Source organism: Akebia trifoliata, chromosome 3, assembly GCF_017979445.1.
Source record: "Akebia trifoliata isolate Shusen 1 chromosome 3, ASM1797944v1, whole genome shotgun sequence".
In the NCBI taxonomy this organism is placed as follows: Eukaryota; Viridiplantae; Streptophyta; class Magnoliopsida; order Ranunculales; family Lardizabalaceae; genus Akebia; species Akebia trifoliata.
In genome coordinates, this window is record NC_141377.1 from 43,559,262 (window position 1) to 43,579,956 (window position 20,695).

A 20,695-nucleotide genomic window follows, 5' to 3' on the forward strand; every position below is an offset into this window, starting at 1 on the left:
TAATTCATATTTTCATGTGTTTAGCTCAATCCAACTCACACATGCAGAACGTATTGAGTTTAATCCCACATTGAACACTCATTATCTTGTCTCTCCCTTTATAAGCTCTTAGGCCTCTCCACTCATTGCCAATTAATTTTGAAGTAGACTAGAACTTATCATTAGTGAACTATTAAAATTCTAAAATAAAATAATAAGGAAACACCTAACTCAAACAGGTTGTGAAGTTCTATATCAATTGAGAGGATAATTCCCCCATTATCCCTTCTAAAATAATTTTTTTATCCTATCTCATTCTTACCAAGCTATGCGTTACACCTCATGATTTGAGAGAAGAAAAATCCTTAGAAAAATAAGAGAGATTATTTTGCCACACCAACTTTAATTTTCTAATGCAACCCTAATTCATGTGTAAATCACCCAAGAATTACCAAATATCTTGGGATGGAGTTAACAAAAGTTGGTGAGGCAATAGAAGCTCTTAAAAATAATGATGGTTGAGTGAAGCTCACCGTAAATATGAGGTTTATTTTTTGTTGTATATATGTTTGGTAATAAGATATAAATGTTTAAACGATTGTAGATTACCAAGACAGGAAGGCGAGGATGTTACCATCATATTATACCTCATATATATTAAAGATATATATGTCTGGTGATAAGATATAAATTTTGAAGCATGTTACTAGACGAGAAGGCGAGGATGCCAAGTAATGTAATATGAGGTGTATTTTTTTGTTATATATATATATATATATATATATATATTGGTTTACCAACCAAACCTCACTTTGTTGTTGAGCAAACCTTGGAGCGGGGATCCATGTCGTAAAATTCGGTAAATTTGTAAATTTGTTATTTAACATATCTCATGTCACAGGTTATATAGGAGGAAATTCTAATAACTTTTAACATAAATTTTTTTTAAGAAATTAATTTTTATCATTAAATTTTAATTTTAAATTTAAGAGTTCAGTAATCATCCATTATCAACACAATCTATCAAGTTCAAAAAGATTTTTTATTTTCTTTTCTTTTAAATATGAGTAGTATTTTGTTTTCATGAAATCTAAAAATCTGTACTTTCGGTTTGCTAATTTGATAATCCCCGCGTGCCCAATGGCCCTTAAATGTTATATCTTTCTTGGTTAATCATGGTGGCTTGGTCCAAGTAAAAAAACTGTAATGGAGTTTTTATAATAAAATTGCAACATATCGGTCTACCCCCCGTAAATCTATTATTTTAAATTAAAAATAGAAAGCTTTTCTACTGATCCCTAGGAAATCCGTATTTTATTCCATCTCGACCGTCCATTTGACGCTGACGTTTGAGATTTAGAAAGTCCACTGCAAATTTGTAATAATAAATAGAAATTAAGAAAACATTGACCTTAACACTGGTTTGAGTTTAACGATATTCTCCGCATCAAAAGAACGGTTGTTGGTAAGGGAGAATTCACTCAGAATTTGTACTGATCTCAAGGAAATCTGTGTTTTTTCTTCTTATCTGAGCCGCACGTTTGATTGATTCAGATTTCAAAAAGTCCAACTAATTTATATGAGGCGGCTTCTCGTGTCTTCGTAGTCAAGCATCTCTGCTCTGCGAGTTCTCTCCTATTTCCTCTCTCTCTCTCTCTCTCTCTGTCTGTCTGTCTGTCTGAATGAAATCCACGCAAAACAATCCATCTCAGCTTCTATAAACAGAAAGAGAGAAACAAATGGAGGTAGTTGTCCCAATGACCTCCACAGATCTCACTTTCGATAGCGCCTGCTCCACACCGTACATCAGCGCCCCATCGAGCCCGAAACGCTACGATGAGTTCTACTTCAGCGCTCCTGCAAGCCCTACACGTGGCCTTGCTATCTACCATGACTTGCACAACCTCTCGATCAACAACACTAGCAGACGCGGTTCTTCTTCAAAAGCAAAATCCAAATCCAACGACACCCACACAACCGAAGACGATGATTTCGAGTTCGATTTCAGTGGGCATTTCGGAAAAGCCTCTCGCACTGCTGAAGAGCTCTTCGATGGCGGAAAGATTCGACCTTTGAAATCACTTCCGGAGTTACAACTCGGTAGAGACGAGTCGCCCCCAAAGTCGTCTAGATCACCAATCACGCAAGGGAAGAAGATGTTCCGCGACGCGTTTTCGACCCGACACGGGAAAGAGAACGATTCGTCTGATGCCGCAATCGAAAAACCCTGTAAAGGAGCAGAGCAAGAACGAGGGAGAGAAAGGGAAACTTTTTCCTCATCTTCGAATTCTTCGAGTCGTAGAGGGAGCAGATCTCTCTCACCTTTAAGAGTTTCTGAGCCACCATGGGAACCACAACAACAACAAAAACAACAGAAACAATTAAATGTGGAGAAACCCACTTCATCAAATTCGAAACCCTTCTCTTCTTTCACTTCTTCGTTCTCGTTTTCTTCTTTGAAGGGTTACAGAAAATGGAAATTAAAGGATTTCTTGTTGTTTCGAAGCGCATCAGAAGGTAGAGCGACGGACAAAGACCCATTAAGAAAATTCGCAGTTCTATCCAAGAAAAATGAAGACCTCGTTAAGAACGAGAGCTTTAGGTCTACTGATAGTTCCGGTTCGATGAGAAGAGAACCGGTTTCACCTCACGAGTTGCATTACACAGTGAACAGGGCAGTTTCGGAGGAATTGAGGAAGAGAACCTTCTTGCCGTACAATCAAGGGCTGTTAGGGTGTTTAGGATTCAATCCAGCCGTCCAAGGGCTTGGTAAGGGCTTCAATTTGTAACACGTGGACGGTTCAGATTTCCCTATCTCTGGGCTTTTCTTTCTTTATCACTTTGTTCATCTTTTATATTTTATAAGAAAAAAATAATAATAAAGTGCTGCCTTCACCCTTCTTTCCTTTTTCTTTAATCTTTTATGATGTTGTGTAACCGTGAATATGAGCTTTGAACGATTAGAAGAAGATTTATGATTAAATGGGTTAGCGTTCCAGGAGACAAGAATGGAAAGAGAGGTCTCTCTTTCTTTCCTTTTCATGTGGAGGGGCACTTTGTAGCGTAAAAAATGAAATGGGAGAAGGGCCCATGGCATTGGATGCAATTATGGTAGGGGTGCCCAAACAGGGTGTAATGCAACATCATATAACAGTTATTTTAGTCATGGTCATTCTAAAATGACTTCTTCCACATTGCTTTCAAAATTGTACTAACGTGGTAGTGTGTGGAGAATCGTAGAATTTTTCCATCAAGATATAAGTTAGAAAATTTATGATTCTCTATTCACTGCCATACTAGTGTAGTGTTCAACGAAATCAATTCAGCATTTGTCTTTCAGTTATGTTTGATTGCATGGAAAGTGATTTTCCATGGAATTTGAAATCCATAAAAAAAAAATAGTTATGAAAAATAAGTAAGGTTGAAAAATCAAATTTTATTATTTGATTTTATTTAAATAAAATTATGAGAAAAAATTTCTGAGAAAGATGAAGAAGAAGAAGAGGAGGAGGAGAAAGAAGATGAGAGGAAAGGAAGAGGCTTGGGGTGGAGGGAGGATGAGGAGGAAGAAGAAAAAGAAGAAAGAAAGGGGGGGATAGGGGGAGAGAGAGGGGTGGTCGGTGACAGAGATGGAGATGGTACGACGACAACGCCGATGGATAGAGTGAATGAAGGTGGTAATGATGGAGAAGAACAAGATATGAAGTTAGGATTTTAATTTGAGATGAAAAATATGTGTGAATTTGTAGAATTTTTAGAGGAGGGTGGAAAATTATTTTTTATGTAAAACTGAAATCAAATACATGAAAAATGTCATTTTCCATTGAAAACGATTTTCCACCATATTTTCTTGTGCAATCAAACATATCTTATGAAGAATGATTAATGGAAAAAATGCAAGATACCAATCGAGTAAACATAAAAATCCAACTGTTAATATTAATATTCAAAGTAAGTATCCAAGAGATTTGTGTTATATGGTTACATGAGTAATTCTTCATTTCCTGGACCTTGAGCACGACCCTTTAAAAAAAAATTGCACTAATACACATGCATCATTGCACCTTCTCATATCTTATTGAGTTTGTTCCTAAACAGATTAGGTTATGGAAATAATTTTTAAATGGATATATGGAAATAGAGTCTTGCTAATATGACTCGTCAGGTGGCATACTCAAATGATTCCATGATGTGGACAAATACAGGAACGGTTTGTACGCCTCAGGATACACTTCTTTTATGGAAAAGTGCAATTATGTATCCCAAGGCGTACAGATCTACGGTACCTGAACTTGTCACGTAATAGAGTCATTTTAGTATGCCACCTGGCAAGTCATATTATCACCACTCGATTTGGTGTGAAAACGATTTTCCACCATATTTTCTTGTGCAATCAAACATACCCTTAGTTCTCTTGGAAGTAATTTTTCCATCAGTAGGGCTTGCCTAAGCATGACTCTTGTTTTTGGAGGGAGTCGGTGATTTTTTACTCGATTTTTTTCACTTGATTGACGTGGTAAGGCCACAAAACCATAAATCATTTTCTTCGAGATACACAAGGAAAAAGATCTTTGGTTCCTTACCCTTGTCATATTAGTGTGTGTTTGGTAATACTTATGAAGTATGAATGAAGGTGGTCCAGACTTCAAATTCAGACTTCAAAAGCAAACAACTTGTTTGTTTAATTTTTAGACTTCAGATTTCAAAAGCTAAACTAGAAGATGTGAACCATAAACTAAACTAGAAGTTGTGAACCAACGATGGAATCACGTTGGATGAAAGTTATGATTTCTGATTTATATTTATTTTCCTAAATTACTCTCATCTAATAATTTATTTCCAACTCTTATCCATTTTTTATAGGAACCCATTTCATCACTTTCATCTCTTCAACTCTTTTTTTCTATTCTTTCGCTTCTACTTCACAACGCCTTCAGGTCAATGACTTCTTCTTTCAATTGTAGTAATCTTTTTTTGCATACTATCAATAAATGTAATGAGATTGTTTCAGATATCACAAGTCTGTTAATTTTATGCATAAATTAATTGGTTAAACTAATTTTTGATCCAAAAAATCTCCTTTTTGAAGTCAAAACCTCATGAATTTATCCATCCTCAATACTCTAAAAATTTAAAATAATAGAGAATTTAGGAAATTTAGGGTTGGGTGGTAGGAAAAATTGCAAAATCGAAATTGGCTTTTGTGGATTCAACTGAGAACTTTCTAATTGAATATGTGAACAAAAGCCATGTAGTTTCTCTTTTTGTACTCTTCTTAGATTTTTGTTTTTCCAAACTCCAAAGTAATTTTTACATGAGGTTTCCTAATGATTGGCATTACAATTCTAACAAATTTCCAACTATATTAGTTATATAATATACAATCCTTCATCAAACAGATACAATATAAATATATATATATATATATATATATATGATTTTGCAAAAATTTTAGCAAAGCTATTGACAAAAACTTGGTAGGTGTTATTGATTTATAACTATAAAGATTATTTCATAGAGCAATTTGAAAATGTTTCTATTTATCACTTATACCACATTTTATTATTTGAATATGATCTTGTTGGAATATAATTTTTTAAGGATGAATTCAATTTGAAAACAATACTTTTAGGATCTTTGATTTGTTAGAAGTCGAAATTAAATGTATAGAAAGTTTCATTATGCATAACTGCTATATTTTTAGATTTTTCAGTTAACAATTTATTATAATAAAAAGGGTAATATTGCCAAAATGACCATTATACCTTAAAATTCTACTTGTAATCATAAACTTTTAAAAATGATAACAAAAAACTTTTCCAGAACAAGATTTTAGTTTCCAAATTTTAGAAAATAGAAATTAGACTTCAGACTTCAAAAGTGTTACCAAACATACCCTTAGCTGAGTACAAGACCTAGTGAAAAAAAAATCAAGTCAGAAAATCATTAACCTTTTGGAGGTGCCTATTGAGGGAGATTCGATTAGTTATCCCATGTGCCAAATTATTAGTAATTGATTCTAGCCACCTATAGTCAAGTATCCCATGCATAGAATAATCGGGTAATTGATTATAGTGGATTTTTTTTGGATTGGTAAACCTATTTTTAATGGGCTCAATAATTCAATATTGACGGGATATGAACCCAGATGTATGGTATCATCGCCCAATGATTTTTACTAATCAAGCTAGCTGGCACCTGCTTAGTGGACATTCCTTTTACCTGACACACCCAAAAGCATTAATACTCATAGTTTCTTTTGATAAAAATTTCCACCACAAGAAGGAATTTTTTCATAGAATGGCTGATAGTATTAATTATGATAGAAAAATTAGTAATATTGACAAGGATAGTGATAATGATATAATGATATTTTAATGACGATAGAACGATAATGTTAGAGAGAGTGCAATCAATGTTTTAAAACTCCATCGACTTGAGCAGAGTCAATGGAATGTATATTAAGATTTTTAATAAAGTATTTTAATATTTAAATTTTCATATTTATTTGTAAAAGAGAGCGCGAAATCATGTAACAGACATTACTCGACTGAGTATCTAGCTTGATTTTAAGGAGCCAACTCAATAACTTCACCTTTTCTGAATTTTTACCATGAATCATCTTGAAATTACATCAAATTGAGTTAAAACAATCAAGATTTTTTAGATGACTCGTAGAGTCTTAGAACTATAACATAAAATCGATGGTCTTATGGATTTTATTAGAAGTTTTTGGGTTGGTTCAAGTATGTCGGTAGTAATAGTTTCATACCATGACCTCTCAGCCCAAAACCCACCTTCACCTACCAATTACAAGCCACTAATCTCACTTGCCTAACCAAAAAAATAATAACTTTAATCAAGTACAGAAGAGAATTTTATATAAGCTAAGATACTAATAACATAGTTAATGATTTAAGGAATTAAATATTGAGCATTTAAAAAAACATATTAATAAATTGAATGAAGTACTAAAAATGATGATGATGCTAATAATATGGATGGGCCAAATGACCAAGAAAGATAAAATTATGAATGAAGTACTCATTTGCAAAAGAACGGAGAAATCCTTATAAGTGATATACGAGAGAAAGTCGTTTGAGTAAGGGAGAATTGAATAATCATTAATGAATTATCTTATCTTCTCTTGATCAATTTAGTTAGAACCTTGGCCCATGATATTGGATGCAATTATGGTGGGGGTGCAAACAGGGTGTAATGCAACATCATAACAGTTTTTTATTTCCTCCCTAGAAGTACGTAATTTTTCATTTATTTCTTTTGATTAAAATTCAAATTCCCACCATTGCAAGGAATTGTTGTTTAATTTATGGAATGAATGGTTGATAATGATGATAGTAGAAGTATAATATCTATTATGATCATGGATGGTGATAGTGATGACATAGTTATAATTTTAATGATGATGATGATGATGATTATAGAATAATAATGCTAAAGAGGGTATCATCAATGTTTTAAAACTCAAGTTGAAGTCTAATAGAAAAATGTTTAAAATTTAAGTCATTTATTTTTAAAGTAAAACGTACAATCAGATTAGAAGGCGTCAAGTCAATAAGTCAAACCCCTTTTGAGTTTGTTTAACGAATCACCTTCAAATTTCATCAAAGCAGGTTAAATTGATTAAGTTTATAAGTGAATCGTCAAGTTTTAGCGATGAACCCAAATGTGTCTAGTTGAAATAGAGTACATGGTGGGTGTGTCCTAATATTCTTGTGTTTTTCTCTCAAGTGTAGCACTACGACTTTTCATCATTATTTTATCCTATCTCATTGAGCATATGCAATAGTCTCCTCAAATACTCACTTTACTTATATTTGGGGAGGAAAAGATGAAAAAAATACTCCCAATGGTTTTTTCAAATCCTTTCCTATCACATTCTCTCCCAAACTTAAATTTGTTTTTGCATAAGCTTTACAAGTCTCTAGGACCTTCAAATCTCATGATATTACTATTTTATCATTCTATCTTTTTAAAAGTAACTTTTGCAAATTAAAAAGATGACAGATCAATAGAATAATCACATTTTTTTTTTAATTTTCTCATACAGTCTTTCTTTCCTATAATTCGACGATAGGGAAAAAGAAACCATTGAAGCATTTTCCTTTTTATAGTTACGTAATGTTAAAGCCTACTAATTGGTAGTGAGTAGAGTTCCATAAACTAGCTCATGTAGTACGGCTTTGAAGCCTACTTTACTATGTAAGTATATTCAATCAGTTTGGTCACAAGTTCTCTTTCTATCATTTCTAATTTTCTCCTCTCTCCTTTGGTTCTATAGCCCTTTAGAACAAAGTTAATTCGTCTAGAACTATATGTACATAATTTCTACCCAAATGAATTCATATAAAATAAAGGAGAAGACTAATAAATTATAACTTAAGAGAAATTCGATTAAGTAGGGAGAATTGAATCTTCAATTTTGACTTTCTTATCTTGTATTATTTTTGTTAGTTTGTTTAGGAGAATGGTTTCAAGAACCAAATTTTGGGATTAGAACGGCAAGTGTCGAGTCTAATTTAGATTACTTGAGTCCGATTAAACTAGGCAAGTTAATTCCTTCCAATTTTTTAAAATATTTTTAATTTTCAAAATAGTTTTTTTTTATTTATATATATATATATATATATATATATATGTTATAAAATTTGATTAATCGATGCTACAACATCAAACCAATGTAACCCCAAATAATCGATGAGATGGTTAAGACCATGACTCAAGTACTGAGGTTCTGAGTTCAAATTACTCCATAGGAGCCACCCTTGAGGATTTATCCCAGAAATTACCCAATGCGTGTGGGGGAGGAGGTTGAACGTGCCTCAGGATTAGTCGGGTGCTTTAGGAGGCTTAGACACCTTGATTAAAAAAATGTATTCGACCACGTCTCTTCAAAAAAATTGATTAATTTAGGACAAAAATTAATATGATTCACATGGAATAGATCACTTAGATCTTATTATCGGTGCAAATATCTTATTTTTTTGCCCATAGTCTATATTCCTCTTATGATTTGAACTTGGGTTTATTGCTCTTTGTCCCATCAATGATGATTTGTAATGACACTCTAACGATCAAATAAGTACAAAATTGTATTTTAAAAAAGAGAAAAAGAAGTCTTTGTGATGATTTTGAAATCTTTTCTTCTAATTAATCTATTGTCTTTATGCATAAAAATATTTAACTGTCTTTACGATCGAACTCTCTTATGGATGTTTTACCACTTTCGTCATAGGTCCAACAAAATTTAGATTTAAAGTAAAGAAAATTTTCATATCTTTGACTTCAAATGAGTTTGTATCATGCTCTTACATATTGACATGTGGCTAAATTAACAGATGTTAACATCCTACCTAGTCTTTCTAATCCATATTTATGTGACATGGAGATACATCAAGTCTCAATAAGTTAACAAGCTTGGCACTTTCAAATTGAGTCTGATTGGCTGGTTGGATGAGCTGACAAGGTGGCATTAGTGAGTAGCTGAAACGGTTTAACTATCTTAATTAGAAATTATTTTACTTATTTAACAGCACGTGGCATTTTTTTTCTTTAAACAGCTTGATTGGTCAATTATGTGGGTCCCGTCACTATCCATCACGAGGACGAATAAAAAAAAGTCAAATCAAACAAACGTCACAGTAAAACAGTAAAATATCTTCCTGTCTCGCCGTTTTTTCTGCCCAAAAATAAAAAAAAGGCGGGAAAATTACAGAGAGAGTTAAGAAACCCAAAAGAAGTATTATCGACACCACAATCCTTCCCTGATTAAAGTGCATTAAACACACTTTGAAATCGGGATCTGAGTGTATTTTGGTAAAAAAGAAAAGAAAAATTTTGAGATCGTTTTCGATACAAAGTCCAATTTTCAAAGTGCATTTATTACACTTTAGCGTGAGTCCTTACGGCACAATTTAATTATAGAGTTTGCCATACAAGGATTCGAAAATTCTCAGTCGATGGACGTGGCAAGTAGAAGAATCACTTCTTTTAAAATTAAAACACTCAGGGTGCAAGTAGAAGAAAATAAATAAATAAATAAATAAATCCCACACGTTTACACTGAAAGCTACCTTTAAGTGACACAATTTTCGTAATTATTCCAACTTTGCGGCATTAAAAAAAATAATAATAATAAAGTCAGTTAAATGTTGCCAAAATTAATTACAGATTTTGATCTTACTTTAGATGTCTTTTTCAATTGTCAAATAATTGAAATTAATGATGGAGACAAACACAAACAAACCATAGTAATAGCCAATGAAAATAAGCAATCAAACAAATAAACTGTCGGTAGAACAATCATGACAAGAAATAAAAATATAAATATGGAATTAAAAAAAAAATTAGTAAAGGAAGAATGTAAATTTGGTCCAAGAAACGAATTGACATTTTGCAATTTTCTTTTAAATATTCAAAAAAAAAAAAAATGTTGATTTGATTGTTTTATGATAGTTTAAAAAACCATAATTAGCCTATATTTACAAACGTGATATGCTCCAATGTTGCTGCTTTATTATCATAATGCCCTAAACAATTTTCATTTTTTTATTTATTTTGCAACAAACATTACTGTCACAAAATAATAGTTAAAATATATTTACTTATATTTTTCTTCAACCTCCAGTAAAAAGTCCTTAATTTTTTTCACACAAAACCCTTATCTTCAAACTCTCCAAACTTAAAAATCATTGTTTTTGACGTAATTAACCATGTCTCAACCATGATTTCAAATCTTGTTCGAGACAGAGATGACTCACCCGAAGATTTTAAACCATGTCCCCAATCTTTAGAGATTCATGTTTAATCTGTTGACAATTTTTAAAACAACTTGAATAAGCATTACTAATGCTAAATCTATAACGTGAAATACCAAATCAAAAATATTACTTTCAACTCTTGCCCCCACAAATTTAGCCAAGAGTGCTATCTTAAACTCTTAACAATAATTATTTATTATAAACGATCCAACTCATTTAAGAGAGAAGAATAACGATCCAAGTAACACTTTGTTCATAAAGTTACCCCACCAACAATTGTCAGGGTATCTCTTGCTTTTTTCCCAATCCAACTAAAATTATACCCCAAAAATCTACAAGTACATGCCTAGTTTAGCTGATCTTGAACTCCATATGATTGTAGTTGGAGACCCTAATGCCAACTGTCCACAAAGTTGGAATATCAAACAACTATTTAGAGACACCCTTCTCTTCTTTGTTCCCAAGTCCCAATCCAACGAAATAGGCAAATTGTCTTTACATTAATGATTTTTTCTGCTTCATTTTAAGAAAAAAAAAATGCTCTGATCAAACTTATGCCGAAGATGGCTTGAATGTCATGTGACTAGCAGTTAATCAGTTTTATCAAGTGTTCCGATGCACGCATGTTGAAATCAAAAGACAAGAAACTTTATAATGGTTTGAAAACCAAGAACCTCCAAATGTTGGCCCTGTTCAGATGCAGATTAACTTCTGTTTTGAATGCTAGGCCATTACGATTTATTTTTCCAAAAGGAACTTAATATTACCATTAATAAACAGAAACAAGGGTCTGCCTGGGAGTGCTGCAGCTCATTCACCTCTACTGTAGGGGGCAAAACGGACATGTTTTTCAGTAACTTTTAAATAGGTCTGATCTTGAAACCTGTATGCCATTCATCTACACAATCACCAATTTTGAAATAGAAGATGGCAATAGGACACAATGGAGTTGGTAATGGCGGTGGGGAAGGTGGACAATATCCAAAAACACTTTTTTCATGCAGAAATATTTGAGCATAGGAATTGAGAGTTGGATCCAAAAGCACGTAATCATAACTTTTCTTCTCTTTGATCTGTGTACTTAATATCTGTGATTTATAAGCCGAAAAAAGTTTTATTATCAAGGATGAGACTTACAGACAAATCTGCACGAGTAGATGTACGATTTTTTTAGAATGGGGTTACAATTGATGCCTGAGGCATCTTGTCCCTGTACCTCTGCAGCATCTCGAGCACGAACAAACAACACAGTTCTCATCTCGCAGTTCTAGGCACCCTGGTCTTGAACAACGCCAAAATCCCTTATCCAGCCCTCCATGCCTCTCCTCGGTTCTGTAAGGTACTGGATGTCACTGCCTATCCATGCGTTTCAGGTTCCTCGGATCAAACTGGTAGCCATAATTGGTGTTAACATGATGCATGCAGTTGGTGTGACCATACCCCTGAGGCTGTGACCTGGGTATCACTGTTGAATTTGTGTAGGGCATTGATGTTGAAGTGGAAGCTATCTCATTGGAGAAGTTGAACGATCTTCTATCACTTTGTATCATGGATGAGATGTCCCTGGGATGGTGAAAGTGCTGTTGTGTCCCGTAATGGTAATTTGGAGGACCATTTCTAGTATACGAATGAAGCACGGGAAATATATTTTGTTTTGAGCTGATGGGTTGAAATTGTCTTGGAGAGGATGTTTTCGGAGCCCTTTGCTTTGCAACTCTCTTCACTTTTGCCTGTCCTGATACCGGAGCCTTTCCGTGACCACCACCATTTTTCCTTGTATCTGCTTTGGTTGCAGGAGGAAATACTTCATTTCGGTGTCTCTTTGGAGATGGTCTTGTTTGATGGGAAGAGCTCCGGTGCTTAGCACCTAGTTAACAATAAAGAGGAAGAAGTACAACATGTAATCTCAGCCACTGGCCTTTCTAATTAACTATTGAGTTAAACACACATACACATAGTGACAAAGTCGGGGCTCAGGAATAAAAAACATGTATTTCAGATATTAAATGATAAAATAACGCTTAAAAATGCTAAAAAATAAAATAAATCTGTGATTTATAAAAAAAAGTCGATTAAATCACGATTAATCGTGATTTTTTCAAAAACTTCGTTAACTTTTTAAAAAATCATGATTTAATCAACAACTTTTAAAATCTTGATTTTTTTATAAAAAAATCGCAGATTTTGTCACTATGCACACACACACACACACACACACACGCACACAAAATGTAGGTTTGCTTTGGAAGGAAGAAAATAGACCTCCATTAGCAGAACGTGCCTTCTTCATAGCTCTGAAATGTCTTGCTGCTGTCCCTCTTTTGTGCTTCTCAGCAAGAACTTCTGACCTCTTTGCTTCATTATCCCAACGCTAAAATAAAGAAAAGAATGAGCAAACTAACTTATATTGGTAATCCCATAAGATAAATAACCATTTTACCTGTCGGAAAGTTTTCAATCTATAAAGGTTGCGACCCTTCACGAGCAAAGGAAACAATGGTGGCAATTTTTTACCCCCCTTACTCCACAGTACTTCAACCTACTCGATCGCATGAACAACAAGAATCATCAGAGGGATTGAACATGGCAAAGCCCCATGGAACCAATTGTTAGAACAAAAGGTGACTCTACAAAAGCATATCAGTACATGCAAACACATTAAGATGTCAGAGAGTTGGATCCATCATTCCAGTTGTGAAGCCCTCCCGGGTCAAAATTAACTCAATTGCATCATCCCAACCATGGCTTAAGGTTCCATACCATCTCGGAATGTTTCAGCCGAGATCAGAATGTAACATTGACCTCAACATCGAATGTTTCAGTTAAAACAATCTCTGTTTTTTTCTAGCCAACGCATTGCCCCAAGACGAATATTTAAACCTATGTCCATCAATTTCCTCTTCTGGATTGTATGCCACATTTATTTGTGACCATCCAAAAGGATGCAAATAGAGAACATGATTCAGATAATATGATCAGTCGCTCTCTCGAACAATCTTGAACTAGATCAACTGGAAGGGACAATTGAATGATGGGTCACTGCCCCTCCACATATGCAGCATATACTGCTATGCTATTGGTACACCATCCATATGACTCTACCTGATAGTTGACTTATAATTACTTCCAGTATCGGTATCTCTTACAGTGAAAGTATGTTGCTGTTTGGCTGCACCGTAACTATCCTTCACAATTCTCCCAGCGATTACTCGCTTCCCTAGAGGATTCCCATTCCTTGTGACTTTATTGAATCTATTGGAAATCAGAAACTTAATTAAACCAAGTAAAAAAAATTGGGAGCATAAATGGAAAATCAGAAAGCTTCACAAACTTTTGAAATAACAGAAGCTAGGAAATGTAGGCGTACTTCGCATAAATTCTCTGTGTGAACACAACAACATCACCTTTGCAGACATCACCTGCAGAGGTAAAAGAGACTTTTCAATCTGTAACTATAAATTCTACCAAGTATATGAGCAGGTGAAAGAAGATCATCCAACACTCTCTACCTGTACAATTAATAGTAAAGGATGATCTAGGATACAGTTTCTCGCCATTTCCGTCTTTAATCCTGAGAAGCATAGAAGAACACATTAGTCAACTTACAAAAAAAACAAGAGAATGCACATTCCCTGATTGTTCATCTTATTTTCAATAAAAATCACTAGCTCATCATGTTTAAGTAACATAATAATCAAACTATTACCATCAAATATTCATATTCCAAGAAGAATGCAAAAGAAAAATCTTCATTTGGTGGCGGCTAGAAGCTGACGAGAAGAATCAAGTAGACCCTTAATCAATGAGGACTCTTGCGCTGAAATGAGGCTAAAGTTTGTGGAAGATTGAAGATTTCCTTGAGGCAAAGTAAAGCACATTGACATAAAAGACTAAAATCTCTTTAGTAGCTTCTCTTGTATATACATAGAACAAAACAAAGAGAGAATCAAATTTTGGTCTGATTGAATGCTACGTTGAGGTCACCAAACCCAATAAAAAAGATTCAGTAAACCACAACGATTGGTTTGCATATCTATTGGTAGGTGGTTTGTTGAATTCCACGAACCTAGAATGAACTGTACTGCGAATTAGTTCACTTTGTACCATTTACAGTATGGTAAAAGAGAAATAAATACATAACTTTGGTAAGAAGTACATTAGTTTTGCTGTTTTTTGAGGTAAATTGGATATGACATAGATAAGTCTCTTAAGCTTAATGAAGTAAAGAAACTGGTTGAAAATAATCAATGGCACCTATTTATGCTTAAAGTTGGTGAGAATGAAGAATGGAAAATGTTTGAAATAATCTACTGGAGCTATTTATACTTAAGAGGGTTTATATGAATGGAGGAAAGAAATTGGTCAAAAATAATTTCTTTTGTAACAAGTACAAATTTACTAAAAGAATTAATAAAATGGAAGGAAAATAATCTATTAAAGCTATTCGTATTTAAATGATCATACACAACTTATATTCAAACTGAACCATGAAACGAAAGACCTACTTGATCAACTCAAATGAAATGCACACATTAAATACAAGGAAAATATTCTATTTGAGCTAGTTATATTTAAGTTTATGATAGTTTTACTTGTATGTGGACACACGCTATGCAAAGCATCATGCCTAGGTTAAAACTTCGGCAACCATGCACGCCTAGGTGTTAAGGGTCCTGGCTAGGCAAGGTGGTCGAACAGGCGAAGCTTTAACTACACTATTTATAACCATCAATGCTCCCAGGAACATAAATATGCAGGTACAGTAAAAAAATTAGGTTGCACAAAAAGACCAACCTCGAGTGCTCCTGAATTCTTTGGAGGCAAATTTCTTTTGTCCCTGTTAATCTCAGACCATGCTTCCGCAAATACGCTTTGCATTCTTCTAGTTTTAGTGTTTGCAGATCACGCCTTCCTATATAAGATCAAGGATATCATTATGCATACCAAAATAAGTGATCAACTAGTTATAACAACAAAGTCATATATGATAAACTAAAATCTCCTTTTCATATTATTATTATTTTCACAGAAAACAAAACTTTGCATTACAAAGCTTCTGTTTCCAGTTGTACTTGAAAAATGAATGATAGTAACTTCCTGAGCGGAATTTGAAACAGATAAATAGAGTAGAATGGGGCTTGTTTGGTCGGGGGCTTTTTACATGTTTTACATGTTAAGATGGGTTAAGACAAAATAACTTACATTGGTGCAAATTTATATTAAATTAACAAATAAAATTAACTTTAATATTAACATTAAATAAAAATATAATTAATAGTAATATCTTAAACTGAATAAAATATAATAAATCCTGGAATTCTCCACAATGTGATCCTGTTTGTAATTTCTAATGATCCTTTTCTAAATGAGATCTTGGGAACATCTGTTGATATGGTCTTCAACCCATTAGGAATACCTTCCTAAATGAATGTAGGAAAGTTATTTTCAAGCTTGCTCAGTTTAGCAGGGGATCTGCTAGACGTCATTAACAAATAAAACCACTTGATGAGAGATATGGGACGTCGCAAGGGATGATGTGGAGTCAAACAAAGTAGCAACGTTTTGATCTAATAATCCTACTAGAAAAACTATCTTCAACTTGGATTACGATCGATCCAATTCTAAAGAAATTGATGCCCATGGTGTGAATTGTTGTTGTTCTGATTGATGGTACTAAAATCGTAAGATTTTTTTTTTACTTTAATCTTACTACTCAATCCCAAATGATTTAATCTTATGTCTTCCTTAAGATTAAAAATCCTATTCTATTCTAAAGTGAATCTTATGATTCAAGTATTGTTAACAATTCAAATATTACAATTTAAATAAATATGGGACACATTTTCAAGTCATAATAATGCTTCCTACATTTTTTTTTTCAAATAAATTACTTAACTACACCTAACATGAACAACAAAAAATACTTGTCCATTCACGCAATTTGATAGATTGAAAATAGAGTATTGATAATAGATGGAAACTTGGTTAATTTGGAGATGAATTGATGAAACGTGTTTTCCAGTTTTTATTTTTATTTTTAAGAAAATACGTCTATAAACAATGACCGTATGAGTTCAAAACAATGTCCCGATAATGCATATCTAGAATGCCAGATGAATTGTTGTCATTATTCAAAAGTGTTTGTAGGAAATCTTGTATTCCACTTAGGGCTGCAACCTGGGCGGGTTGGAGGGTAAACCCAAGCTCAATCCAAGTTGCAAAAAACCCGAGCTAACTCAAACCGACCATTGGGTCTAAGCTCATTAACCCGAGATCCTTGTTAGCAATTTGGAATACGACAAAATTTTGATTCGTGAAAAATTCGAGTTCTATTCGATTTTGGATTGCAAAAATCCGATCTAAGATTCGGCCAAAAATTCAATAAATGGAAAATATGCAACATATGCTTCATACGTGTGTTATCCGTTTGATTTCAAAAAAACCAAAAATTCGGCCATATGATAGTGATGGTGATGTTAATGGTGATGGTGATGGTGATGGTGATGGTGATGGTAAGAATGATGGTTGTGATAATGAGGACATTGAGGTTATTGTTTCATTGATTTTAAAAAGAAGACCAAAGTCAAGGGACAAATCATCAATTTGAAAAATTAAGGTGTAATCTCAAATAAATGTAGAGGGTCATGATATTATTTTTTTAAAGATAAAAGAGACATTTGTCACATAAAAATGTGGATTACTCCAAAATTTTGAAGTATGGCCGCTTCAAAGTCAACTTGTGTTACATGTCACAACTTACAAGTTTATACTTTGCAACATATATCAAGTTATAGTAGCATTTTTTTTCCACCAAGTTTTATAAAAATTTGTAAAATTTGTAAAAATCGCGTTTTATTCTTTTCAAACTTAAAATCCGTGAATTATTCAAAATAGTTCAATAATCCCGAGAATAATACTTTCATTGAAAAAACAGAAAAATTCATGAATTTTTCAAGAATTAAACGGGAGATTGTTAACAAGGCCCGAGCTTGAGCATCATCATTTTAAAATTAGGTTGAGCTCAAGTTAGGTAATTTTGGGTAGGTTGGGCTCGTTCTAATTCCATTTTGATCTTAAACAGGAAATACATCATAAACAAAACCAATACTATATGTAAATATATATAGAGAGATAGACTCAAATAGAAAGAAAAGTGAAAAAAAAAAAGATTTTCCTTAGTTACTAAAAATAAATATAGGAAGAAATAATTTAAAAAAAAATTAAATATATAATTAATACAAAAATATTTATATAGTAGTATATAGCATTGGATTTGGGTTGAGTTGGGTTGGGTTGCTTGAACCTTTAACCTAAGCTCAACCGGAATTGAGGTTGGGTTGAGATATTCTAACCTAGGCTCAGCTCATCTTCTACATAACTTGGCCCAAGCTCGCCTATCAATCGGGTTTGAGTTCGGGCCAGCCCGCACAGGTTGCGAACCTGATTCCAATTATGTGAGTACTACACTTGCATTGAAGGACCCAAGCCTTGTAATATATTTGGCATATGGCAAACATTTGAGTATTATTCAGTTTTAACTTTATAATCCTAGTTAGGTTTCATCAATTGAGCCATTTTGATCAGTGACCACTCTACACTAATGAGATATTTTGGTAAGATCCACTCATGATACAATGTAAACTGTGGATGATATAGTTGAGTCATTTCAAATCTTATTTTATGTCAAATGGGTTGTCTACAGCCCAAGTAGTCCCAATAAAGATTATAGTTACAAAAAAAAAAACTTCCTTGAAGCTCTTTTTCGGATCTAAGATATTTCCAATAAAGCCTCATGTCCCATGTTAATTCAAAATCAGACAGTGATGCCAATGTGAAATAGGGAAAGGACGATGACGACAATGTGTGTGTGTGTGTGTGTGCATGCGTGCGAGTGGGCGTGGGTGTGTGTGTGTGTGAGAGAGAGAGAGAGAGGATGTATGGGAGAAGGTGGTTGGGAGGGGGCAAGAAGATAAAAGGATACTTTAAGCAGAGAAATGGATTGGGTTACAGATCTGTTATCTAATATTACCTTAGTTTTAGGCATCTATTTCAAAAATACGTAATTGGTCCCATAGTTTTGAGATAAGGCTTTTAATGATGATAATGATATTTAAAATATATAAATACATGTTTGTTATATTTAAAACTATACAACAAAATTCGCGTATTTTCCCATATATTTGAACTATATTTACATGTGTACTAAATGCTTATCCCGCAAGAAATTGCTTAAAAGGACCTCAAACAAAATAAAGGACTGCGTTAGATTGACAGTCGACGTAAAAATAGTATCAAACCCTTCATGTAAGTGCGTACTTCTTAGGCATATTATTTATCTTTGGAACCAGCCTTCATGTAAGTGCGTACTTCTTAGGCATATTATTTGTAATGAATTGATGATCCAATTCAATTCTTTTTTCCTTTTTCTTTTTTTTTGGCTAGGCAAGCAAGGGGTTAGTGTGGTGAACAGAGGCAAAGGTGGGATCAATGGGATTTGAACCTAGGTCATGGGATCAACTCTCCTCAAGCCTTTACCAACTTAGCTAAGTAACACCTTCAATCCAATTCAATTCTAAAATCAGTTTTGATTGAGATTGAATGCAAATGTGGGGAATAAGTAAGGGTTTTTGCAAGGGAAACGAATGGATCTTGAGGAAGAACAAGATTAACCTTAATACAGTCTTTTTGTTTTGAATGGTCTTTTGATAGCATGTTGTCATAAAAGGCTTGGAAAAACTGTGAAATTCTCTGTTTTAACTGTTGTCAAGGCAATCAATCATAATTGATCGTCATCTAGAAATCAAATCCTTAGATTTAACTGAAGAGAAAGTGTATTTTCCAACGAAATGGCAAATTAGATGAAAAGAATTTATGCCTTTTTTTTTCTTCTGGAAAAGAATATTTGAGAGAATTAACAAATAATCTTCCAAAGAGAACAAGTGTAAGATAGTGGAACGACGATAGGAGAAAACTGTTAAATTTTGGATTGAAATGGAACCCTAACCTTTGAGAAGATCGATGACTCGGTTATAGCGTTCTTGTTCATTGAGAGGAGAAATCTTGGATTCCGAATCTTGATCATCATCGTCATCTTCATCATCTTCGTCTTCTTCTTCGACTGAGTCGAAATCGGGTTCCTCCTCCTCGGAACTCCACTCGCTGTCATCATCACTGAGCTCATAACGAGGTCGCACACACATATGAGAAGATAGATAATGATGATCAGTAATGAAGAAGATATTTCAATTTCGAAGATTTTTAGACAAAAAATATACCTGGATGATGATGATGATGATGATGATTCATCTTGTTCTTGTTCTGAGTCTTGATCTGATTCAGAGATATAAATGAAGTTGCGCTTCGCTTTTCTCCCCTCCATTGTGATTTGTGAACGAATCGAATCGAATCAAATAAGATGAATCGAATTGACAAAAAGACTAGCAGTAGCAGGACCTTTCAATTTCATTTCTTTTGGATTATATACATCATTATCATGTAAAGAGATATAAGTGGGGAAGTTCAAACTTCCAATACTGGGCTGGGAGCGGCACAATTCACAAACAACTGAAACAAAGAGAGAGAGAGAGAGAGGTCTGACTTGACTCGAGCGATTCGATATGACCCATTGATTTTCTATTTTAAAAACTCAAATCAATCTTTTGAACAATCCACCAATTTTTATAATTTGATTGATCAAATGCAACAGACTCATGTCATATGGTTTTAAATCTCGTCTGAGACCAAGCCAACTCGTCCCATACATCTCGGTATCGTCCACCAAAAAGATGGATAGACAAGTCAAAAGCACCAGACGATATTTAAAATCACGATCCATTTTTCTCATTGTTGAACAAGACGACTTAAAACATATTGGAAAACATATGAATGTCCTATTTGATATTATGATACTTTTCTCAATTCGTCTGTTCCATCTT

The 20,695-nt window shown here is 33.7% G+C and overlaps 2 protein-coding genes across 2 annotated transcripts; one reads left to right on the plus strand and one right to left on the minus strand.

The window, feature by feature from the left end:
• The first annotated feature begins 1,450 nt into the window (after positions 1-1,450).
• LOC147407178 (uncharacterized) lies at positions 1,451-3,115 on the plus strand. The gene has a single exon (XM_086435605.1). It carries the CDS (start codon positions 1,719-1,721, stop codon positions 2,766-2,768), a length of 1,050 nt encoding a protein of 349 aa, XP_086291731.1. The 5' UTR covers positions 1,451-1,718; the 3' UTR covers positions 2,769-3,115.
• An 8,675-nt stretch (positions 3,116-11,790) lies between these two features.
• LOC147407179 (SAP domain-containing protein) lies at positions 11,791-20,337 on the minus strand. Its single transcript, XM_086435607.1, has 9 exons — positions 20,036-20,337; positions 19,765-19,931; positions 15,555-15,672; positions 14,270-14,331; positions 14,128-14,179; positions 13,907-14,012; positions 13,201-13,299; positions 13,023-13,131; positions 11,791-12,627 (listed from the first exon to the last, which is right to left on the minus strand). Exons 1-9 carry the CDS (start codon positions 20,137-20,139, stop codon positions 12,110-12,112), a joined length of 1,335 nt encoding a protein of 444 aa, XP_086291733.1. The 5' UTR covers positions 20,140-20,337; the 3' UTR covers positions 11,791-12,109.
• Between the last annotated feature and the right edge of the window lie 358 nt (positions 20,338-20,695).